General features: G+C 47.9%; 1 protein-coding gene across 1 annotated transcript; it reads right to left on the bottom strand.

Moving 5' to 3' along the window:
* Positions 1–69: 69 nt before the first annotated feature.
* Positions 70–24,503, bottom strand: DLST (dihydrolipoamide S-succinyltransferase). The gene is made up of 15 exons (XM_049770433.1): positions 24,371–24,503; positions 23,787–23,820; positions 20,615–20,663; positions 16,730–16,782; positions 16,517–16,591; positions 15,677–15,732; positions 15,129–15,240; positions 12,630–12,785; positions 11,822–11,898; positions 10,940–11,037; positions 7,369–7,499; positions 5,226–5,299; positions 4,774–4,857; positions 4,183–4,350; positions 70–537 (listed from the first exon to the last, which is right to left on the bottom strand). Exons 1-15 carry the CDS (start codon positions 24,431–24,433, stop codon positions 403–405), a joined length of 1,365 nt encoding a protein of 454 aa, XP_049626390.1. The 5' UTR covers positions 24,434–24,503; the 3' UTR covers positions 70–402.
* Between the last annotated feature and the right edge of the window lie 756 nt (positions 24,504–25,259).

Raw genomic sequence — 25,259 nt, 5'->3', positions numbered from 1 at the left:
GTGGGAAGCACAGCACCCCCTGGGCCTCTGGAAAACACTCTCAAAAGACATGTAGCACATGGTCCCTGGTGGTTTCCATAGAGTGTACTGGCTCGAGGGAGAAGCGAATCATTTCTGCAGGGGCGAGTGAAGGAAGGCAGGACTATGACGGATATCGGAGGCTCTCCCGAAGGCCTAGGGCAGGAGGCAGGAGGGGAGAGTGCAGGGAAGAAGAGAGGAAGGGAGGAGGGAGGGAGGGAGCTCAGCTGGGACACCAAGAAGAGAGCCGTGCCCACTGCTACATAGTGTCTGGCTCCCTACCTGAGGCCAGCAGCGAGTGCCTGCTGCCACCAGGACCATGGGGGACGGGGACAAGAGGGTTTCAGTTCCTGTGTGGTCAGTGTCTGGGCTACGGGGCTCTGCTTAGAGGTCCAACAGGAGCACCCTGGGGTCCTCCACCGCTGCCTTGATTTTTCGGAGGAAAGTCACTGCCTCTCTGCCATCTATCAGCCGGTGATCGTAGGTCAGTGCCACGTACATCATGGGCCGTACCTCCACCTGCACAGGAGAGGGGACGGGTCTGTCTGGAGCAGGGCAGAAAGAGCCCACTCACAACCACCACCCTCCCAGGCCTCTGCTGCCAGACTCTTCACAGTTTTCAAAGACCAGGTTATGGTAGTGTTTAGCAAAAGAGCCCCCAGTTCAGAAACAACTGAATTAAGAAAGCTGGTCTTGTGGCCAGAACAAAAGCACAGCAGGTAGGACATTTGCCTTGTATACAGCTGACCTGAGTTTGATCCCAGGCATCCCATATAGTCCTCCAGTAAGTTCTCAAAGATGCCAGGGATCAAACCCAGGCTAGCTTCAAGCAAGGCAATCACCCAAACCCCGGACAGTCTCTCCAGCCGCCACCCCCCCCCCCTATTTTTTTGGTATCTGGGTCACACCTGGCAGTGCTTAAGAGATCATCCCTCCCTCAGATCAGTGGAATAGGCTCGAATACTCAGAAAATGTTCCCCAGACATACAATCACCTAATTTTTGATAAAGGAGCAGGAAATCCTAAATGGAGCAGGGAAAGCCTCTTCAACAAGTGATGTTGGCACAATTGGATAGCCACTTGGAAAAAATTGAACTTAGACCCCCAGCTAACATCATGTACGAAGGTAAAGTCCAAATGGATTAAAGACCTCGATATCAGCCCCAAAACCATAAGATATATAGAACAGCACATAGGCAAAACACTCCAGGACATTGAGACTACAGGCATCTTCAAGGAGGAAACTGCACTCTCTAAGCAAATGAAAGCAGAAATTAACAGATGGGAATATATTAAGCTGAGAAGCTTCTGCACCTCAAAGGAAATAGTGCCCAGGATACAAGAGCCACCCAATGAGTGGGAGAAACTATTCACCCAATACCCATCAGATAAGGGGCTAATCTCCAAAATATACAAGGCACTGACAGAACTTTACAAGAAAAAAACATCTAATCCCATCAAAAAATGGGGAGAAGAAATGAACAGACACTTTGACAAAGAAGAAATACAAATGGCCAAAAGACACATGAAAAAATGCTCCACATCACTAATCATCAGGGAGATGCAAATCAAAACAACGATGAGATACCACCTCACACCACAGAGAATGGCACACATCACAAAGAATGAGAATAAACAGTGTTGGCGGGGATGTGGGGAGAAAGGAACACTTATCCACTGCTGGTGGGAATGCCGTCTAGTTCAACCTTTATGGAAAGCGATATGGAGATTCCTCCAAAAACTGGAAATCGAGCTCCCATACGATCCAGCTATACCACTCCTAGGAATATACCCTAGGAACACAAAAATACAATACAAAAACCCCTTCCTTACACCTATATTCATTGCAGCACTATTTACCATAGCAAGACTCTGGAAACAACCAAGATGCCCTTCAACAGACGAATGGCTAAAGAAACTGTGGTACATATACACAATGGAATATTATGCAGCTGTCAGGAGAGATGAAGTCATGAAATTTTCCTATACATGGATGTACACGGAATCTATTATGCTGAGTGAAATAAGTCAGAGAGAGAGAGAAAAATGCAGAATGGTCTCACTCATCTATGGGTTTTAAGAAAAATGAAAGACATTCTTGCAATAATAATTTTCAGACACAAAAGAGAAAAGAGCTAGAAGTTCCAGCTCACCTCAGGAAGCTCACCACAAAGAGTGATGAGTTTAGTTAGAGAAATAACTACATTTTGAACTGTCCTAATAATGAGAATGTATGAGGGAAATGGAGAGCCTGTTTAGAGTACAGGCGGGGATCGGGTGGGGAGGAGGGAGATTTGGGACATTGGTGATGGGAATGTTGCACTGGTGATGGGTGGTGTTCTTTATATGACTGAAACCCAAACACAAATATGTATGTAATCAAGGTGTTTAAATAAAAAAAAGAGAGAGATCATCCCTGGCTCTGCACTCAGAAGTTACTCCTGGCAGACTCGGGGACCATATGGAATGCTGAGAATCAAACCTGGGTTGGTCACATGCAAGGCAATCGCCCTTCCCGCTGTTCTATCGCTCCAGCCCCACGTAGTTTGTTTTAATCCTAGGGTTCACAAGTTTTCTGAAACTGTGCACGAGTTGGTGATGTGATGTTTAGATTCACAAAGAAGTCAACACCTAAAAAGATCCTACAACCATCAGAGCAACAGTACAGTGAGTAGGGTACCTGCCTTGCATACAGCTGATCTGGCTTCTATCTTTGGCATCCCATGTGATTCCCTGAGTCCTGCCAGGAGTGATCCCAGAGCACAGAGACAGAAGTAAGCCCTTTGCACCACTGGATGTGGCCCCCAAGGAAAACAGCCTGTATTTGGGTGTGCCTGGAATTGAACCCAGGATCTCAGGTATCCAAGGCAAGTACCCCATTGCCACGCACAGCCCTGGCCTCCTGAAAAGTTTGTAAACACAGCAATCTTGGAAAACACTTTCCTACCTCTAAGCCCTGGGAGCAACCAGAGAGGGCCCCTACCTCATGCCACAACACAATAGCTCACACACTATTCTATGCATTCTATCTCCCAGGGCCACACACAGCACTAGCTATACTCCAGCTCCTTTAACACCAGAGAATGAAGCGCAGAAATTGGGCCCAGAGGGCAGAACCAGCTGGACGTGCTGCCAAATCAATTTCCACTAGGTTGAGTGATTTCAAAACATTTGATCTCCCACAAAATCCCAGGTGATACTGATCCACACACAATTTGAGAATCTGGCTTAGGCGTTCAGTCAGTGCTTCCCAAAGTGGGGGGCAAGTTGCCTCAGGTGCAATTAGGCGAGCATTTTCTTCCCTTAAAGAAAAGGTACGGGGCCGGGCGGTGGCGCTAGAGGTAAGGTGCCTGCCTTGCCTGCGCTAGCCTAGGACGGACTGCGGTTCGATCCCCCGGTGTCCCATATGGTCCCCCAAGCCAGGAGCGACTTCTGAGCACATAGCCAGGAGTAACCCCTGAGCGTCACCGGGTGTGGCCCAAAAACAAAAAAAAAAAAAAAAAAAAAGAAAAGAAAAGGTACATTGTGGGCCAAAGTGAGAGCACAGCAGTAGGGTGTTTGCCTTGCACGCTACTGACCCAGGATGGACCTAGGTTCAATCCCCGGCATTTATATGGTCCCCGGGGCCTGCTAGGAGCAATTTCTGAGCACAGAGCCAAAATAATCCCTGTGTGCTGCCGATGTGGCTCAAAACAAAAGGTAGGTGTGGGAGTTGAAGTCCACCTTGCATGTGGCTGAGCCGGGTTCAAGTCCCTGAGCACCTCCAGGAGTTATTCCTGAGCACAGAGCCAGGAGTAACCCTAAGCACCACTGGGTGTGACACCATGCCCCCCCAAAAGAAGGTACATTGGGTGGGAGAGTACAGTGAGCAGTAACTTTTCTTGCATGTGACTGACAAGATTTTATCCCATTTGTCTCCTGAGCATTGTTGGATGTGGCCTAAAAGTCTAAATACATTTTTTAAATAATAAAAGAAGGCATATTTCTGGGTGGAATGAAGTGATCTGGTTTTTGAGAAGGGGACGTTAGTTCACCCTGCCTGAGAAGTTCTGACTTCAGAGAAGCTGGGAATGGAATAGCTCCAGACACAGTCATCCTGTGTGATTAGCACTTGTTTAGATTTGTCACAGCTCCCAGTCTCCGGGATGCAACCAGTCAACCTACCTTGCCTCCCACGGCCACTGGCCTGTCAAAGATACCGTGCATGCCCAGGATGGCGGACTGGGGAGGATTGATAATGGGGGTCCCAAACAGGGAGCCAAAAACACCGCCGTTGCTAATGGTAAAAGTACCACCATCCATGTCTTCGATGGCAAGTTCATTCTTCCGGGCCTAGAATACAGATCAACCCAACTAGAATACAGGTCAACCCAACTTCCTTCGCCCAAAGAAAAAGTCCAGAAGTCCCCTCACTGAGAGGAGAAGTCTGGGTCCTGGCATCTATGTGGAGGTTGCCTGAAGGACAAGCATGGCTAGTGCTGTACTAGACCAGAGGGGCCATGCCGCAGGACCAGGGAGCTGAGGAATGTCAACTCTCCATTAGGGCTCAGGAAGCTCTCCAGTCCTGGGACCAAAGGACAGAACAGGACTGTCCTTCACTGCTCTGCCCCACCCCACCCTACCCTCAAGACTGCGCCAGAGTGGGTGTCTTCTAGGGGACAGAGCAAGACTGTAGCTCCCGAAGCACTGCCCAGTATCCCCCGCACCTATCTTCCCCGCCTACCCACCCTAACAGGCTGCCACTCTGTACTTTACCTTCTCTCCCAGCTCATTGATGGTTCGCTCAATGTCTGCATAATTCATACCTTCCACATTCCTGATGACCGGAACCACGAGACCCTGAAGAGAGCAGAAGCTGTTTTCGCTTTCAAACTAAAAGGCCTCCTCCCCACACACCCTTGTTATTCATTTGATGCCAGGGATCAAACTCAGGGCCTCACACATGCAAGACAAGGGCTTGACCACTGAGCCACATCACTGGCCCCTATCAGTGCCCTTTTCAGCTTCACCTCCCTTGACACACACACCCCCGAAATCATTATTACTCAATGTGATCAAAGTCTAATGCTTAGACATTAAAAATGCAGCCAGAGCAAGCTAGGTTTTTACTGATGCCCTTCTAAGAAGAGTCACAGAAACAATCTATTTCTTCACCCAGAAGAATGGTGAGAGCCTGAGAAGAGCTTCCCAATCCTGCCCAGACCTACCCGTGGGGTGGCCACAGCCACACTGATGTCGATGTAATCCCTGTACACCACCTCTTTGGTTGCATCGTCGATCACTATGAAAAAGAAAACATGAAGTCACACATGATCCTCCAGGTCAGTAAGTACCTGCCATTTGACCACCGGGTGGACCAGCCAGCATAAAAGCCAAGGCATTCCTCCACTCAGTGTCAACCACCTCTCATGTCTTGTAAGTGCCATGATGGGGTCAGAGTGGGGTTTCTGTTTCGGCCCGGGCATGCTGGTGAACTAGCTGACCTCAGGCCTTCCCTTGGATTATGCTAGGTAAGAAGTGCTGTACTCAAAGTACAGTACTGAGTTGCACACAGCAAACCTGGGTTCAATCCTTGGCATGATATATGGTTCCCCTGAACACCAACAGGAGTGATCCGAGTACAGAGACAAGAGTAATCCTAGAGCACCTTCAAGTATGGCCCAACATTTTTTTAAAAGCAAAAAAAAAAGGGGGGGGGTCAACGAAGAGATAGCACAGTGGTAGGGCATTTGCCTTGCACATAGCCAGCCTGGGATGGATCCAGGTTCGATTGCTGGCATCCTATGTGGTCCCCAGAGTCAGTCAGGAGCTATTTCTGAATGCAGAGCCAAGAGAAACCCCTGAGTGCCACTGGTGTGACCCAAAAACCAAAGGGAAAAAAAAGTAAAAAATGAAGAGCTGCACACAATGCAATTCAGCAAGTGGGGTCACCCACTGAGGAAGTGGAACTTTTTATTAGAAAAAAGCAAAACTTTAGGTCCACTGCTGATGAGAAAACATAGACTCAGGGACCCCATAGGAAAGAGTTGTAGAGACACCCCAAAAACATAGGAAAACACAGGCTGAGACTCATCTCCAGGTTTGTGAGGGAAATGTGGGACTAGTGGCTCAGGGGAAGGGGCCCACAGAGGAATGTCAGGAAGTAGATGTCAGGGAAGAACCAGATATGACTCAAGGTGGGGTGAGGGCTTCTACTCTGATGGGTCATGGCACCACTGAGGGTTATAACAGTGTCACTGCCCATTGCCCATCTTCTAAGGAACAGAGAAGTGTCCCCTAGGAAAGAGAACTGTTCTGCTGTTCAACAATAAAAGCTGGTCAACACTTCAATGACATGGGTGAACCAAAGGAAAACAAAAGAGTAACAAGAGAAACCAGGGGCCAAAGAGTAGTATAATAGGTAGGCTGCTGGTCTAGGTTTGATCACTGGAGTCCCAAATGGTCCCCCCAAGCACTGCCAAGAGAGGTTACTGATGGCAGAATCAGATGTAATCCCCCCAGAACATCACTGGGTGTGAGAGGAAAAAAAGGAGAAGCCAGAGCCAGGCAGGCAGCTTACTCCTGCTGGCTTTGCAATGTGTGTGGCCTTGGGCTAGAGCCCAGGCACAAAAAAAAAAAAAAAAAAAAAAAATTAATTAATTAACCCCATAATTTTTAAAGGGAAATTAGGACCAGATAGACAGGACAGCGGTTTCTCACAATTGCCTGACTTTAGGGGGTTGATGGCCCCATATGGTACTCCTCCAAGCATTCCTGGAGTAATTCCTGAGCACAGAACCAGGAGAGTAAGCCCTAAGCAACAGCGAGTGTGGTGGCTCAAAAGTAAAAAAAAAAAAAAAAAAATACCCACACGGTGGAATAAAAAGAAAAGGGAGTCAAGTACCAAGTCCATGGAAAAGGTGCTCAAGCACCCAGTGACCAGAGGCCAGAAACCAAAGGTCACTGGGTGCTCTGCCAAGGGCTGGAGTCCAGTTCTAAGATAACAGGTCCAGAAGGCTGTCAAGACATTCAGCTTAGGGCCAAAGCATAGTACATAGGTAGGGCATTTGCCTTGCATGCGGCCAACCTGGATTTGATCCCCAGCACCACAGGCTGTTCCCCCATCTACTGCCAAGAATGATCCCTGAGCCCAGAGCCAGGAGTAACCTCTGAATATCTCTGGGCGTACCCAATCCCACACACCCCTCCCCCGCCAAAAAAAACTCTCAAGTCTTACAGAAATGAAGTGAGAGCTTTGGGTGGCAGACCCAAAGGCAGACCCCTACATTTGCATCTGCGTGCAAGAACGGGTCTCGGTCCCTGTACACCCTCTCAACCCTTGCACCCAGAACTCGGGTCCTCCTCACTCACCGGCATTTACGACAGGCTGCTCCTGCAAGGCATAGGCTGAGGCCTTCACGAAGGCCGACATGAAGCCTAGTTTGAGGTTATGTTTCTTCAGGAAGCCATCCTTGTGCCGTGCCCTCATCTCCTGGATGTTACTGCAGAGACACGTTCCCACATAAAGTGAATGCTAACACGTCACGTGTGAGGCGCATACAGCATCCTGATGCTGTGTACACAACTGAGTAGGCCTGTTTCTCTTACTCTGGACCATTGACCCAAGTTCAAGTTTTGAAACAGTCCACTACAAAACCTGAACCCACAGGGCTGGAAAGACAGTACAGCAAGTAAGACCTTGCACACAGCCAACCCAGTTCAATACCTGGCATCCCGTATGGTTCTCCTAGGCTGCCAGGAGTAATTCCCAAATGCAGCGCCAGGTATAGTCCAAACAACCCCTCACCCTATTCCCCCTCCTAAAAAAAAAAACACCACCAACAAAAAAAACCCCTTAACGTGGAGATCAAGTTCAATTTATCTGTAGTTCAATTTATCTGTAAGGTGACAGGAAGTTCCCTCTGGCTCCAGAACTGAGAGATTTCAGACAGTATCAGCAACTGGTCACAAAGCTCTCCCAACATCCCGGCCCTGGATATACAAGTTATTGTAAGCTATGCTCAAATCACAAGTCATCTACAGTGAAGAAAATAGTTTTTGGGTTGTCTTTTTTTTTTTTTTTTTTGGTTTTTGTTTTTGGGTGATACTCGGGTTACTCCTGGCTCCGCACTCAGAAATCACTCCTGGCAGGTACGGGGGACCATATGGGATGCTGGGGATCTAAACTCAGGTTCATCTAGGGTCAGCCACGTGCAAGGCAAAAGCCCTATTGCTGTGCTATCTCTCCAGCCCCAAGAAAAATGATTTTTTCTTTTGTTTTTGGGTCAAACTTAGCTGTGCTCAGGGCTTATTCCTGTGCTCAGAAATCACAAGTGGTGGGGCACTGAACCTGGGTTGGCCACATGCACAGTAGGGTACTATCTCTACGGCCCTGCGATAGCATTCAATATTTCTTGTTAGGCTTACTGGAAAAGCTAGAAACCTACAGAGTTAGTACAATAGGTAAAGCACTTGCTAAGTTCAATCCCTGGCATCTCATGTGGTCCCCCAGCCCACTAAAAATGATTCATGAGTGTAGAGCCAGGCGTTAAGACCTGAACACTGCTGAATGTGGCCCCAAAATAAAATAAAATAAAATAACCAAATCTTATTATGATTTTCTTATAACATCTCTCTCCTAACTAACAAAGAGAAAGCCCACTGCACAGATCTGATCTCCTTGTGAGCAAAAGGAATCTGACAACACGTGGGTCCATGTATACCCAGGTCTTTCAGTCACAGATGACTCCTTCTTCCTTCTCTGCCTTTCTCACAGACAGCACACACCAAGTGAGGGTCAGTGTCAGGCACCAAACGACTCAGACTCTCTCAAACTCTCTCTCTCTCTCTCTCTCTCTCACACACACACACAAACACACACACACACACACACATACACACACGCACGAACGCACGCGCACGCACGCACCAAACGACTCAGACTCTTTCAAACTCTCTCTCTCACACACACACACAGCCAAGTTAACAAGAAAAGGCTTTCCCAGCACTTTGCTGAAGAAACCTCAATTTCTGGGAAGACAGGCCCAACCATGGTGAAATTCAATTTACTTTATATCTAATAACTTGGGCCCAGCACTCAGTTCTCTCTTTTTCCCTATAATGGCCTAATTTGACATTAATTCGAAAGATAAGATGGTATAACTTCAATGTCCCCCTTTAGACCTTTTTTGTTTCTGAAAAAGGAAGTTTTCCTAGGGAGACTGATTGGGTTTAAAATGTTTGTTTTCCTGAGTCTAACCTTATTTAGTGCTAGGATTACCACCCTAAAGACATTAGGGTTCCCAAGAAACAGGAGATGTTGAAGAGGGAAAGAGAAGTGATAAACATCTCTGCTCTCAGACCACCCCAAATGCTATTGTCTGGTAGTTAAGTAGTTTCTATTTCAAAGCTCAGTCCTCGGAGGGCAGAGGGGAGGACAACAGGACACAGAGGAAGGTCTCAGAAAGGCCCCTTAAGGGTTAGTTAATTGGCACAAGACCCAGAGGGGATCGATGGAAACCAGATTAGTGAGGACTGAAGACCCCAGGCAGTGGTTAAGTGACACCTTGATTAGCTGCTGAAAGGACAACCAGGGCACTTATCCTGCAGTCAAAGCTGCTGGGCCTTTTGACTGCATCTTTCAAGGCCACAAATATTTACATGTTTTGTCTTAAGGAAATGGGTAGAATTTCTAAATCCAATTCAATTTGTATATAATTTGGTCCCTAATGCACTGAAACCTAAGCTGCAACCTCCGTGATTCATTAGTCAAGGTCCTTGCCTCAACCCCACGAACTAAAATGACATCCCATCTTTCTTTTCAGGAAGCAACACAGAAGTGATGGTATTTGGCACAACAGGCCAGAGTCCTACTTGAATCAGTGCCACCAAGCTATCCTTAAGGTACTTGTTTCTGTCTAGAGACTCTCAGACCCTTTTCAAAAGAAAACAAACTTTTCTAAGGAAATGTAGATTTGCTGGGGCCAGAAAAAAAAAAAAAACCCAAAATATATTTTTTTTAAACTAGCAGACCAGGGTGGGTGGAGTGACAGTATAGTGGGCAGGGACCATGCCTTGCACACAGCTGACCCAGGTATGATCCCCGGCACCCCAGATCCCAAGCCCACCAGGAGTGATCCCTGGGCACTGCCAGGTTTGGCCCCAAAACAAAACAAGCAACAAGAAATAACTTTCAGACCAAATACCAAGGAGACAAAGTAAGAGACACAGGGGCCAGAGGACAGTGAAACATTTGCCTTACATGAGATGCCTTATACGAATGCTAGGATCCCGTTGGATCCTTAAATTCCTGTCTTGTGGTTCTATTACTTAAATCCCTTCCCATTTCACGACCAGATCTGAGAAAGGTGAAAGACAGGAGGGGCCCTTGTCTTTGCCTCAGGAAACACTCAGGTCTTCGCCAGAGCAGTGGGCCCAGAATGGGCCTGGCTACTATATCAGCTGAAATATTGCTACTTGGGGACTCAACACTATGCAGTGTCACATGTTTTAAGACTTATTACCAGGCCAGAGCAATAGCACAGTGGTATGGCATTTTCCTTGCATGCGGCCAACACAGAATGGACCCTGGTTCGAATCCCAGCATCCCATATGGTTCCCCGAGCCTGCAAGGAGCAATTTCTGAGTGCAGAGTCAGGAGTAACCCCTGAGGGCCACCGAGTGTGACTCAAAAACAAAACAAACAAACACTAAAAAATAAGACTTATTACCAGGGCCGGGTGGTGGCGCTAGAGGTAAGGTGCCTGCCTTGCCTGCGCTAGCCTTGGGCGGACCACGGTTCAATCCCCTGGCGTCCCATAAGGTCCCCCAAGCCAGGAGCAACTTCTGAGCGCATAGCCAGGAGTAACCCCTGAGCGTTACCGGGTGGCAAGTTTGTTCCAAGACAACGGCCATAGGACAGTAAGGGACCGAGAGCTCTCACCTCATGTCGATCTCATTGAAGGTCGTCAGCATTGCGCAGGTGTTCTGGGCCTCCTTGAGCCGCTGAGCAATGCGCTGCCGCATCCTGTTCATTTTCTCCTGGAAGAGAAAGTGGGGCCGGCATTTGACAAACGGGTCTCTCTCCATCAGACACTATCCCGTGAGTCATGGGTCAAGGGCTTCAGGATCTGAGAACAAGAGTTCCGGGTTCCCTCTTTCTCAGGGTCTCCTTGCTCTGGGCAAGAACGAGAAAAGCGACACAACTCAAATGCACTTGGTGTGTGACCAAGAACAAAGGCCCAGGAAATAGTTTGATTCGAAAACCAAAATCAGATGATGGAGTGTGGTGGACAGCTAGCTTGCCCAAGGATCATCACAGAAAGGGTAATTTTCTAGCCATCTCTGAGTCTCGCACGAGAACAGCAACATGTGGAGTATAAATTCAAAAGCAGGAGGCTTTTGAGGCTGCGGTATTTTGAGGAAGCAGTTCCACTCCGGGAACCCACACTCTGAACCATACTTCCTTGAGGTTTTACAGCTGTCCCTGCCACTGGCAGCCCCCAGCTAAGAACCCCGGAAGTTTGGGAGAAGAGCTCACAAAACCCCCTCTCTGAAGGGCCCCTCTCCCTGCCACAGCTTGTTACCCTACAAATATTGCACTCCCCTGAGATTCCCATAGTCAGAACAAAATATAATGGGAAAAACTGCCAAAGACACTGGTTCTGGCCTAGCTCTAAACATTCAGAAGAACATACAGGACTACCTGTATGCTTCAGCTTCCTTTTGAAAACCAAAGAAACAAACTGCAAAGCATTGAGAACAGGAACCATTACCCAGCGCTCCACTTTCCTATCCTTCCGCCTTTCCTGGAAGTGGTGCTTACCCGATGTTCAGAGCGAAGACCTTTGCCAATTCCTAGGTCAGCTACGGGAGGGACGGCAGTGGGCTTTACTGAAGACACTGTGAATGAGAAGAGAAGGTACAGACAGGAACAGCGCAAGAGAAAGAAACAGGCATCGGGGTACAGAACATGCCCAGTAATTATGTGGCCCTATGTTCGATCTCTGGCCATTAAAAAAAGAAAACAAGGGGCCAGAGAGATAGCATGAAGGTAAGACATTTGCCTTTCATGCAGAAGGTCTTCGGTTCAAATCCCGGCATCCCATATGGTCCCCTGTGCCTGCCAGGAGCGATTTCTGAGCATGGAGCCAGGAGTAACTCCTGAGAACTGCCGGGTGTGACCCAAAAATCCAAAAAAGAAAAGAAAAAAAAGAAAACAAAGCAAGAGCACACAATTCCTGAGAATCTGCCCATGCTTCAAGATCTCAATGTATTAACGTACCAGTCCCATCTCACTAACGGCAGTTCCGCTTAGAGAACTTAGTAGCCAGTCTGAAATCATACAGCTCAACAGAAAGCTCAGGGGACCGGGGACCAAGGACCGAGGACGAGGACTGAGGACCGGTTGGCAGCTCCAGGTTGTTTTTCTTTTCTTTGTTTTTGAGCCTTACCCATTACGCTATCTTTCTGGCCCCCAGCTATTCTGATACCAAGTTTAGAGTTGTTCTAATAAAGCAGCCTTTAACGAAGTATGTTTGGAGGTATGACTCACCAGAAACCTTGCTTTGCAAGGGAACCTGACAATAGCTGCCATGTCCTCCTATAAAAACATGTGGGGGAGAGAGACTCACCCGGCTTGCTGACAGGCGGCTGTGAGGGCGAGGGCACGGGTGGCATCTGAGTGGGTATGGCTGCTGCTGGGGGCGGGGGAGCTGCTGAGGGGGTGGGCTCAGCTTTTGGGGCTGCAGGAGCAGGAGCTTCAGCTGGCTTTGCCTTAGCAGGAGCAGCTGGAAAACAAAAGAAACAGATGATACAGTCTGGAATGTAAGTCAACAAATTTTACACATACTAAGCAGAAGTGGCAATAAAAACTCCATCTCCCAACAGGTGGCAATTACTAGGAGATACACAGTGATATAAGGCAGCATTGTGTGTGTGTATTGCCCGGGGCCTCGATATGGCCTACACCAGAGAAGTACTTCATTCAACTCCACTGCCTTCCTGATTTCACAAACAGGTAGGAACCACCAAATTCATGCACTTCACTTCCAAAGCCCTACTAGCCCATGGTTAAACTTATAAGCGAGAGAAAGATAGGTCACTTAAGATGCTGAGGCACAGGCCCAGAGAGATAGCACAGCTGCGTTTGCCTTGCAAGCAGCCAATCCAGGACCAAAGGTGGTTGGTTCGAATCCCGGTGTCCCATATGGTCCCCCGTGCCTGCCAGGTGCTATTTCTGAGCAGACAGCCAGGAGTAAACCCTGAGCAACGCTGGGTGTGGCCCAAACACCAAAAAAAAAAAAAAAAAAAAAAAAAAAAAGATGCTGAGGCACATTTCTTGTTGTGAGAATACTGCTAGTGTACTCTTCTTTTACAGCTCATGTATAATACTCATCTATGAAAAAAATAAGAGCTTAGACTCAGGGACTCATTCAGACGTAGGAGTTCAAAGTAGTTTACCTTAGATGTATGTCATAAATCAATTAGGTGGTCAAGTAATAAAACCATATCTTAAACTTAGATGTTTAATGTAACTTATGTGGGTAAATCTGTTCCTATATTTAATTTAGGATAATAACCACGTAAGGAATTACTAGAATTCTCTTCAACATGAAGAACTGACCTTATTCCCAAGTCTTAGCCTTTCCTCCTTGATCAACCTCAATGAGGCAATCTACCATCTCTGCTGAACCATTTCTGATTGGGGCCACACCTGGCTATGCTCAGGGCTGGCTCCTGACTCGAGACTGGTAAGAGTGCTGGGTACTGGGCCGGAGAGATAGCATAGAGGTAGGGTGTTTGCCTTGCATGCAGGACGGTGGTTTGAATCCCAACATCCCATCTGGTCCCCTGAGCCTGGCAGGATTTCTGAGCGTACAGCCAGGAGTAACCCTGAGTGCTGCCATGTATGACCCAAAAACCAAAACAAAAGAGTGCTGGGTACCGAATCCAGTCAGCTACATGCAAGGCAAGTGGCCTACCCACTGTACTATCTTTCTGACCCTTGTGCTAAACTATTTTGGGCGCGGGGAGGAGTTTGGGCCACTCTCAGCAGAGCTCAGAGGACCTTATTAGGCACTGGGAATCCAACGTGGTGTTCTATCACTCTGACCCCCATGCTGCTTAACTATTTTAGCAATTATAACATTTACAAATAATTTTTTTTATTTTTTTCTGATCTCTAGTAGTCAGTCTAACATAAATTCACTTCCCTATTTCTCATTTCTTCCAAGCAACATGTCAGACATGCTGAAAGAGAATAGATGTGAAGAATAACCCTGATTCTCCGTAGTATACCCCAAATAAAATATTGCCGCTTCTCACTCCAGACTGTGGTATCGCAGCTAGTAACTTGCCAGACAACCCGTCTTTAGGACCAGATGTAACAGATCAGAATCTCAGAGGCAAAAAGGAGACTGACTATACGGTTGCATTATTTTCAAAAAAAATCAGGTACTTCTAGTGCCAGGGTTGGGGAAGGGAAATCATCATTTTAATTTCTACTTTATCTTTAAGAAAAGCCCCAGCATCAGAAACATCTATGAAAAGAACAGCATTTTGTGAAGTTTGTGTAATTCCCTTTTCTTGTAGAACTTGGCAGTGAAAGTCCACAATGTATCAGGGCCAGAGCAATACAGTGGGTAAGGTGCTTGTCTTGCATGCTGCCATCCTGGCATCCTATAGGGTCCTTAGAGCACTGCCAGGAGTAAATTCCTGAGTGCAGGGTCAGGAGCAACCTCTGAGCATCACTGGGTGTGGCCCAAAACACCAAAAATGAATAAATAAATAAATGTCCAGGGGGGCGGAGAGATAGCGTGAAGGGTAGGGCTATCTCTTGTATGCAGAAGGATGGTGGTTCAAATCCTGGCATCCCATATGGTCCCCTGAGCCTGACAGGAGCAATTTCTGAGCATAGAGCCAAGAGTAATCCTTGAGTGCTGCCAGGTGTGACTCAAACCCCCCCCCCAAAAAAAAAGTCCATACTATAGAAATATCACCCCGCTTAGTCCTTCAACAGGACAGCTGACAAGCCAAAAGGTCTGAGGAATCAAGGAATTAACACAACTGCTGCTCCTGAGTGCCAAGGGGGAGACTACTGGAGACCTGGACCAGCAGGAGGGCTTCTTTACCGCCAGTTTTCCTGAGTGTGAAAAGAGGAGTGCCTCCTTCTACTTTCCCCCCATCGGGAACCAGCAGAGCTTCGATCACGCCATTGGCTGGCGATGGCACCTGCACGGATGTCTAGAAAAGGAAGAACGATAGAGAGTGAGTCGACATTTTATTCAGCATTGGAAAATCACACAGAATCACAAGCAAGAGTGACCACAGTGACACAGATAGTCAAGACCCTGTGTAGAGAAACAGCAGCCACAAGTGTACTTTCAAATAAAGGGTGATGGCAGAAATGCTTTATTATGAAGAGTAACCCTTTTGTTCCTTCTCAGGAATGTTGAGAGCAATCATCAATGAATGTGTCTCCGTGTGATATATCTAAAAATACTGGAAACAGCTCACCAGTAACCCCACCTCCAACCTTGTCACAAAACAAAAAGCTGCTCAAGTCCATAGTGCATCCACGTAAATCTGGGTGTGATAATACACGCATCTTTAAAGAACTAAGTCTTCATGAAGGAAAGAGGAGACCATGAAAACTGGAGATAACATAAGAGAAGCATACCTTGTCAGTTTCAATCTCACAAACCACCTCATCTTCTGCAACTGAGTCCCCAACAGCTGAAAAGACAGTCAAGAGGCCACTGTGAGCAAAGAGTCCAACAACCACCAACTCCTTTCTGGCAAGTGAGTCACAAAGATCCCTTTGGGATTTTTTGTTTTTGTTTGTTTTCACCTTTTTATCAGCTCCAGTAGACCCTACTGAGCTGCCACGTTCCCTCCCCTCCACTTTCCCCCACTGGGCCACAAAAGTCATAAGGTCAGGCCTTCCCTGGAGCTCCAGCCTAGGCTACAACTCCTGCTGCAACTGAGCCCGTCTTTCTTTGCTGGTCTGACTGCTGTTCCAGGTCCCCAAACTGGGATTCTTATCGCCTAATTTCAGCTGTGATGCAGTCCAGCCTTGTCCCTGACCCAGCTCCAATGTGACCAACACGGAACCCAGAAGTTTGAAGACCATGTTGGATCCATCCAGCAGGACTGGTTCCTCGGCAAGATATTATTTACTGTGAGCTGTGCCTCAAGTCTCTGCAGCCCTGACTTAGATTTATTCAAGTCCTTCTGTAGCTGCTGGTATTTCTCCACCTCTCCCTGGAGTTTCTTCTGACTCTGCTCAACGGCAGACCTTTTCTTTCCTTGCCTGGACAGTCTGTTGCTCAGAAACACTAGGCAGCAGGCTGCCCCGCCCCTCAGTGACACGCTAGCTCCACAAGATTCCCTTTTCTCAGGGAAAGGCAGATGCATGTAACAGAAAGGGCATAGTCACAGGTTCCCTTCAGGGTGGGATTAACGTAACTCTAGGAAGTACTTGAGCAACTGAAAGGAGAGCGTGTGTGCTGACACTTACCTTTTTCCCACCTGACATCGCCCTCTGTGACCGATTCCGCAAACGCTGGGGTTTTGACTGTAACCACATCATTCTCTAGGAAAAGAGCAAAAAGTGATAGTCACAAGTAGTCCATTATGTGTCCTTTTTCCCCTTCTCATCAGTCCAACTCAGGTAACTGTTTAACAAGAACCCATTTTTCTAAGCAAGCAGGGAATGAAGGCAGTTACTTACTGCACACAGCTGTTGTTCTGAAGAAACGAACCTTGCAGACACTGTTGTTCAGGCTACAAAACAAAAAGGGGGCTCCTGAAGCAACTGAGCTGCTGCATGGCACTCACTAGAAAGCACCGGGAATCAGCCTCCCTTTAAACAACACTCTTGACCAGGGGTGCCCATCAGTGCTCCCTGGAAGGGAACTTCTCCCAAAGCATGTACAGATGGGCCTGTACAGATGAGTCTCTGCAGAAACCAGCTAACAGGTAGACAGCAGAGCCTGGAGGGCTTGGTGCAAAGCAGTGAGCTCCTTATGTGACTCCAAAAACTGGTGCTCCAGTGAGTGGGTCAGTCTCACAATACTCAGACATTTGTATTGGAGGAAGATGGAAAAAAAAACCACCTTGATCTGCTTGCATACCCAGGACTTACTCAGCTTCCAAAGTGGGCTTTTTGCTAATTAAATCTGCGTATTAAATTGCCTGTCCTCGAGGAACATGCAACTGTGCCATAGAGGAATTTCTGTTCAAGGGATTAGACTTGGATCTGATAAGCAAGATGAAACAATCATCCTGGCAAACTAGTTGGTAACACCAAGTGCTGCTTGCTCTTAGGTAAAACAAAGTGTTATGTGTCAAAAACCTACCACCCGCCCTGTTCACTGGAGAAATACACGCCTGTCCAACCTGGTCTCTGACAAAGGACGAATGAAAGTGCAGGGCGTGCACTAGGGTCACCCATGAGAACCAAACCACAAAAGCAGTTCTCTGGAGAGGGGGAGTTGTAGATACAGAAAGCTAGACTTGGGTAGAATGGGGTAGAGTGATTTGGATTGATGGGGGTTCACTTTCTATACCTTGGGGCTCAATAATTTACTTTACAACCTGTACCTTCATAATAATAAAAATAAACCAGACTTAAGCTGCCTTCTGATAAGATTCTTTTTTTCTCTTATGACTGTAATTTCCATGTAAAAATCAACTAAGGAGGGGTGTGTGAAGTGCTATTCAGCCAACAGGGGACAAACCCCCATTTAATTCCCAGCATCCCATATGGTTTCCCCCGAGCCTGTCAGGAGCAATTTCTGAATATAGAGCCAGGAGTAACCCTGAGTACCACTGGGTGTGACCCAAAAAACTCAAAAATAAATGAATACAGTAAAAATATGGAACAGGACTGGGGAAATGGCCCAAAGAGTTGGACCACATGCTCTGCATATGGAAAGGAAGAGCACACAGGGTCTCCTGGGCAACTCCCAGAGGAGCCTGAGAACTTCACTGGGTGTGGCCCTAAAACCAAAAACCAAAACAAATAAAAACAGGGGCCAGAGCAATAAGCACAGTGGTAGGGCATTTACCTTGCACACAGCTAACCCAGGATGCACGGACCTCAGTTCGATCCCCCAGCGTCCCATATGGTCCCCCAAGCCAGGAGCAATTTCTGAGCACATAGCCAGGAGTAACCCCTGAGTGTCACCTGGTGTGCCCCCCCCCCCCCAAAAAAAAACCCAAACACAAAGTGTTCTGCATCAAAGCTATAAAGGCCCTAACAGGAATGAGCAGGTGGGGCAATAGCACAGCAGGTAGGGTGCTTGCCTTGCATACAGCCAATCTGGGTTCAATCCCCAGTAGCCCATATAGTTGGTCCCCACCAAGAGTGATTCCTGAGCACAGAGCCAGGAATAACCCTTGAGCACCATCTTGTGTGGCCAAAAACAAACAAAAAGAGCAGGTAATGAGTTGTAGTAGGGTGATCTGAAAACACCCAGGAACCAGGAGCAGGAGCAGAGGAAGTTGGTGGTACCAGAGGAAATAAAGTCTTCTCCAGGAGACTCACTTTACTTTCAAGCCATGCTAATAACTTCTTAAAGGGTCAGAGAGAGGGTTAAAATAAAAGGGGGCCAGAGAGAGAGAAAAGAGAGTTCAGCAGCTAGAACACAAGTTCTCATGTGGGAAGGCTAGTTCAATCCCTGGCATCCTGAGATTCCAAACACTGCTTGTTATAACCTGTTTCCAAACCACTAAAACAAAACAAAACCTATTATATACAAACAAAATCAACAGTTTTATAATCCAAGATTTGTAAAACAAAGAGGGTTGACCAGAGCAATAATACAGCAGGTAGGGCATTTGCCCGGCATACAGCCAATCCGAGTTTGATCCCCAGCACCCCATATGGCTCCAAGACCTGCAGGAGTGATCCCTGAGTGCAGATCCAGGAGTGAGCACTGAGCATCACTGAACAAAATCAAAAAAAGTAATAAAAATAAAGAGGGTAGACCTAAAGAAAAACATACTATTTAAATAGAGATATCTTAAAATGTGATCTCCCTCCTTAAAGTTTAGGTATTGTTTAAAGACTTTACTTTCAAATAGGTATATTTATTGCATAGCAATATATAGTTGCTTCAATTCTCATCTGAATTGCAGGTAAGTTAGCATGTTTTATATCACTAAAATACTTTCTTTTTTTTTTTTTTTTTGGTTTTTGGGCCACACCCGGTGACGCTCAGGGGTTACTCCTGGCTATGCGCTCAGAAGTCGCTCCTGGCTTGGGGGACCATATGGGACGCCGGGGGATCGAACCGTGGTCCGTCTCCTAGGCTAGCGCAGGTAAGGCAGGCACCTTACCTCGAGCGCCACCGCCCGGCCCCCTACTAAAATACTTTCAAATTGTTAAAGCTGTTAAAATTTACTACACAAATATAAAGAAAAAAATTTTGGGCCTGGAGAGATAGCACAGCGGTGTTTGCCTTGCAAGTAGCCGACCCAGGACCTAAGGTGGTTGGTTCAAATCCCGGTGTCCCATATGGTCCCCCATGCCTGCCAGGAGCTATTTCTGAACAGACAGCCAGGAGTAACCCCTGAGCACCGCCGGGTGTGGCCCAAAAAAAAAAAAATTACTACATAACATTGGAAAATAGCCAACAAAAAAAACCCACCCAACTCCCCATTTATAATGTAAAAATACACAGCAGATGCAATCATCTTAAAATTACTCTTTTCCAACCATTATAGCATGAGCATATTAACAGGATATAACTTAACCAATCTCCCTCTTTATTTGGTCATTATGCTATATACACTGTATACTCAGAGTTCCCCAATGTAGATTCCTAGAAATGGAATTAGTAGATCAAAAGGTATACACAGTTCAAAGTCTTATGACTGCCAAACTGCCCTTCAAAAATAACACAGAAATTTATGCCACTTGTACTAAGTGCATTCTCTGCTCAATTCAAAACACTCTCATTATGATGCACAGGGAAGGAGCTAATGCGCAGGCCCTTTGTTTTAAAGATTTCCCTTGAAGAGAAAGTAGACTGAGAGACATTTAAGAAGTTATTAGAGAGCATCCTTTCACCTCTGCCCAGAAGATACTTGGAATGCAAAGCGGCAATTAAGTAACAGTCATAAGCAGAAGTGATTCCAAAACACACGGGGAGGCCTTTCTCCAGACACAGCTTTGTGCAAGAGCCAGCATTCCCTTGCAACTAGTCAAAGTCCCCGTGACTCAACTCAGCCTTTCTGCTCTCCCTGCCCCTAAAACCAGTAACTGTGCTGCCGAGAGGATGCTCCCAATCTCCACAGTAAATGGAAACCCAAGCCTTCAGCTGCATTAAGCATCCAACCAGATTATTTAGAAGCACACTTGGATACATATTCCCCGAAAAAGAAGGGTCCAAGTTTGCCTCCATTATGCTCTAAACACCTGGTTTAAGGCTTGACAGGGGCTGAAGCAATCATCTTAAGTAATAAATGATCACCAAGGGCCATCTGGGAATTCAATAGAACCACCTCATTTCCTAGGCTTCTCTTTCAGAGAAGAAATCAGAGCATCAAATGCAGAACCGGTGCCTTAAATACCCCGTGGCAGCACATCTGTGCTCCCCATGATACTTACACAATCTTCCTGCTGTCAGGGTAACTTGGTCCCTGACATAAGGAGACCCCTGCAAGAAACAAAACATCTCTTAACCAACAACTTTTAGACACGATACCTGCTGGGAATAGGAAAGAAAGAAATCTGTGCATGCCCTAACTCGGGAAACAGCTAGGACAGACTACAGGCTACAAGACACTGTTCAGAGGTGCATGGTCCTGCTTTTCACACCTTTCTATCCAAGCAGTTGTGGGGGTAGACAGTGACACCAACGTGGACTTGAGCAGGGGAGGTGGGTAGTAGGTGATGAAAAAGGGGGAAAATTCTGAGGGCACACACAGTCTGAAATCATCTCATAATCATATTGACCTTTAAAATGCATAAATGTCTCCTAGCCCTAAGGTTTTTCCAAATAAAATATCTAGTTCCCGAGTCTTTAAATCCCACAGAAGCATGAAGACTCATGTGCCCGCATATGGCCTAATAATCTGAGAAGCAGGATAGGTTTGGGTGGTGGCCTGGATCTGTTTGTTTCCCTGGTCATTTCAATCTGGCCTGGAGGTCATATTTGGGGCTCCTTAGGCCCCCAATTGCAGGGTCTCTGGCTTGTCCTATGACTGAGAAAATCATCATTCTCTCCCCTCCCATCTAACACACACATACACACACACACAAAACTTTAAGCTCACCATCTTCACCCTAATCACTCAGACTGGGAGGGGCCCCTTCCACCCACTAACTATGGTCTTCACAGATAACTGTGCTCTCCTGGTGGTAACTAATGACTCCAGCTACCACACCCACACATACTCTTTCAAGGGCCTTTGCCTCTTTCCAGACCAATTAAGAACTTTCTGAATTGAGGGCTCCAAAGAAACCAAATGGGAGGCTGCTCTCATTTTCCCCTTTTGCCAAACACCTCCCAGGTCTCAGCAAGTCACCCCCACACCCAGCCAAAAATCTCCGCAAAAACAGGAGCACACACTGACATTTGTAGTGCTGAGCCCAATTCTGGGTTCATCCAACAGCCATTTTCATATGTGCGGTGCTTCTGAATGTATAAAAAGCATTCAACGTAATGACCTCATTTTGATTTTCACTGTTTCATAGCTTTCGAAGTGGAACCTCCACCTGCCATTTCCTATTCCAAACACAAGGTAGGGCCCTCGTTAAGTGAAGTCCTGACCCTCATACAAGCCCCAAGTAAAAGGCTCTTCCCGCTATCACCTCTATAGCAGAGAAAATATTTACCGACTTGTTCCAGGATTCCCATTTGAAAAATAAAAACTTTGATTACTGAGACTAAGTCATGAGCCAGCCTTGGGCTACATGTCTTATGTTCTCCTGTCTCTTTAGAATGAAGTCCAGAAACACATTCCCTCCAGCTCTATACGGATCCATTCAGGTATGTGTCCTTTATATTTTCCATGACTGACCAAGTCCCTTCCTGCCTCAAAACCTTAAAAGAAAGCAATGCCCTTGGCTTGCAATATAAGTTTTCTGGGTCAACTTCTAGGTAAACTTCAGAACTTGGTTTAAAACATCACTTCTCGGGACCAGAGAGATAGCATGGACGTAGGGCGGTGCATGCCTTGCATGCAGAAGGATGGTGGTTCGAATCACAGCATCCCACATGGTTCCCTGAACCTGCCAGGAGCGATTTCTAAGTGTAGAGCCAGGAGTAGCCCCTGAGCACTACCGGGTGTGAGCCTCCCCCCCCCACCCCCACCCCCGAAAAAAATCACTTCTCAGGCCAGGAGGTAGTTCAGTAATCTCTATTTTGGAAGGCCCTGGTTTGGATCCCAGAACCACAAGGGGTAGTAAGAAGGAGGAAGAAGCCCCTTGGAGGGGGAAGTTTTTATAGCATGTCCTGATTAGACTACATTCTCACTCCTCTCATTATAGCCTGCACTTCAGGTCAGAGCACTCTCGGCATAATTAGGGGCTTATGTATGCATAATTGTCTGCTGTCTCCCCAGCTATAGGACTGAAGATCCTTAAGGGACCCCGTCACCAAGCACGTGGCCAGCATGCATAAGAACGCATTAAAATATCTATAGGGCAGATGAGTAAATGACAACAGGGGCCAGAAAGATAGCACAGAAGTAAGTCATTTGCCTTACACGTGGCTGCCCCGTGGACAGACCCGGTTTGATTCCTGGCATCCCATATGGTTCCCAGCCTGCCAGGGGTGATTTCTGAGCAGAGAGGCAGGAGTAACCCCTAAACATCGCCGGGTGTGGCCCAAAAACCAATCAATCAATCAATCAATAAACTGAAGAAATAAAAAAAAAGAGCATAGGCTGAATCTAGTTAGCTGAGTGCCCTTGACCTCTCTTAACCTTAGGTCATGCACTTGTAAAAGATAGAGAGCTGGTTTTTTGTTTTCCTGACTTTTATTTTTTCCTTCTTATGATTAACTGAGACCTGCACAGAAAGCACTCGGAATAATGCTTGGCACACGAAAAGCCCACAGCAAGATCGACTCACTTGACAAATATTTATGCCAGCCCGTGAAAAAAACAACAGGGGTCAAATCTCAACTCTTGGCAACTGTCCGCGGTGCCAACTGTTTTCTCTCAAACGACTCCTGTTCCTTAACCAAAAATGCTCGGGCCGAATCACCTTTTTTTCCAGTTCCCAAACCCTGCCAAGACCTTGCCATGCTTCCTCTGGGAGTAAATAGAGACCATGCCCTTTCCTTCTACTTTCCCTCCCCATGGGGCTTAGCAGCCTGCATCACATCTCATTCACAGCCTTCACATCACCTGCAAACGGGGGTGTGGGGAGGGGCTGCAGATCACCTTCAGCTTCTTCCTTCTCAGCCCTCACCTGGCATCCGAGTTACCCTAAGCATCACAGGCTACAAAGACTTGTAAATTCTGGGACCACACCCGTTTGGGTAATCCCTCTCGGTCTGCCCTGTAGGCAGGGGCCTTTAGTTAGCTTCGGAGGCAGGCAGGTAGGTAGGCAAAAGAGCAATTCCATAACCCTTCTGCAAAACGGGATCCATGGAAGCTTGTCTGAAGTGGCACTTTATCTCTTGCTCCTACCTAGGGGAACGTGTTGCGGACACTCCAAGAGGGGGAACTAACCCCCCTGATTTCCCACCCCCCTACATATCCCCATGGACCTGCTCGGGCCTGGAGCAGAGAGAGCATTTGAGGTGACAAGGGTAGACAGGAGGACTTACCGGGCAGGGAACGTCTCCCTAGAGGGCAGTTCCCCTGTTGAGAAAGAAGACATGAAAGAAGTCACCCTAGCGGGGGGAAAAAAAAGGAGAGGAGGCAGCAGCCTTTTTGGGATCAGAGGGCAACAGACACCAAGGCGGTCTTGGTGCTGGAGACAGACAGGGTGACAGTGACAGGTGTGACCCGGGCCAAGTAGCCAAGACATCTGCACACTTTACTTCCCCAACGTGGCTGCCCCCCACCGGGCCAGGGTGCAGAGAGGGGGCCCCTTGGGTAGGGGTCGGGGGGGGGGGGAGAATCCAGCTGCGCCTCCTCCTCCATGCAGTGCAGTTAGGTGTCACCGGGGTGGGGGGGCCGTAGGGGGGCTCGGGAGGGCTCCTGGGCCCCGGAGGGTGAAGCGGGGGCCCGCGCAACGACAAGCTCTGCAAAACCCTCAGGGGGGCCCCAGCCCGCCCAGCCCCAACCTGCGCGTCCCGGTGCCCTTGGTGCGAGCTCGGCCTGGCCGGGCTGGCCTCACCCCTGCTGCTGCCCCTGTGCCCGCCGGCCGGCTTCCGCGGAAGGAAGACCCGGCTCGGCCGAGCCGTACCTTCTGGAAAGCGGAAAGCGAGCGGCTGAAGGCCCGGGACACGCAGCGGGACCTGGACAGCATCGCGGCGGCGGCGGCGGCAGAGCCGAGGGCGGGCGGACACCGGATATAGGGCCCGGCAGGCACCGGAAGTGGCTTGCGAGCGGAGCGAACCGCGCATGCGCGGCTCTCTCGGGAGGCGGGGCCGGGCCGCGGCACACGGCCGGAAGCCGGAAGTCGGCGACCGGAAGTTGGGCCTCCCCGACCTTTTCTCCCCGCTCCCCCGGGAAGCGCGAGCTCAGCGCGACCTTTGAACTTTGGCTTTGACAGGCTGTCAGTCACGCCTGCCTTAGAGGACGCTGGTGTGGTGGTGCTGGTGGCCTTGGGCACCTCCGAGGCCTCCAACTAGCCTCAGACGCCACAGTTTTTTGTTTTTTGGGGGGGCTACACTATGTGACCCTCAGGGGTTGGTTCCTCCTGGCTTTGTGCTCAGAAATTTGCTCCTGGCTTGGGGGAACCCCATGGGAGGCCCGGGGAATCTAACCCAGGCCCTAGCTGGGTCAGCTGCATGCAAGGCAAATGCCCTACAGCCTGCGCCTCAGCTCAGGCCTCTGAAAATGTATTTTTGAAAATCAAGCACCAGCTGCTTCTCCATCCCAAACCCAGAACACAGTTATTTGTTTTGTTTTGTTTATTTTAGGCCACACCTGATTCTGCATTCAGGGATCTTCTCTGGGCTGGTTTTGGAAACCAACCGATATTCTGTTGCCCTGGATGGAACCCAGGTTCACTGCATGCAAAGCAAGCATGTGTCTACAGCCCTGTGCATCGTAGCAGTCCGTGTCCACTTGTCCTTTTTCCCCAGCAGATCTTTCACCCTCATTTCTTTTTCAGTTTTTGGGTCACACCT

The sequence above is a fragment of the Suncus etruscus genome, chromosome 3, assembly GCF_024139225.1.
Source record: "Suncus etruscus isolate mSunEtr1 chromosome 3, mSunEtr1.pri.cur, whole genome shotgun sequence".
Classification (NCBI taxonomy): Eukaryota; Metazoa; Chordata; class Mammalia; order Eulipotyphla; family Soricidae; genus Suncus; species Suncus etruscus.
The sequence above is the reverse complement of the archived record's forward strand: the minus strand, read 5'-3'. Positions and strand labels throughout refer to the sequence as shown.

Excerpts from the sequence above, each read along its gene's own strand:
- DLST (XM_049770433.1), bottom strand. The coding sequence starts at position 24,433 with ATGCTGTCCAGGTCCCGCTGCGTGTCCCGGGCCTTCAGCCGCTCGCTT. Across the intron at positions 23,821-24,370 it reads CGCTTTCCGCTTTCCAGAAG|GGGAACTGCCCTCTAGGGAG; the intron begins GTACGGCTCGGC and ends CTTTCTCAACAG. Across the intron at positions 11,038-11,821 it reads GTCTTCGCTCTGAACATCGG|GAGAAAATGAACAGGATGCG; the intron begins GTAAGCACCACT and ends TTTCTCTTCCAG.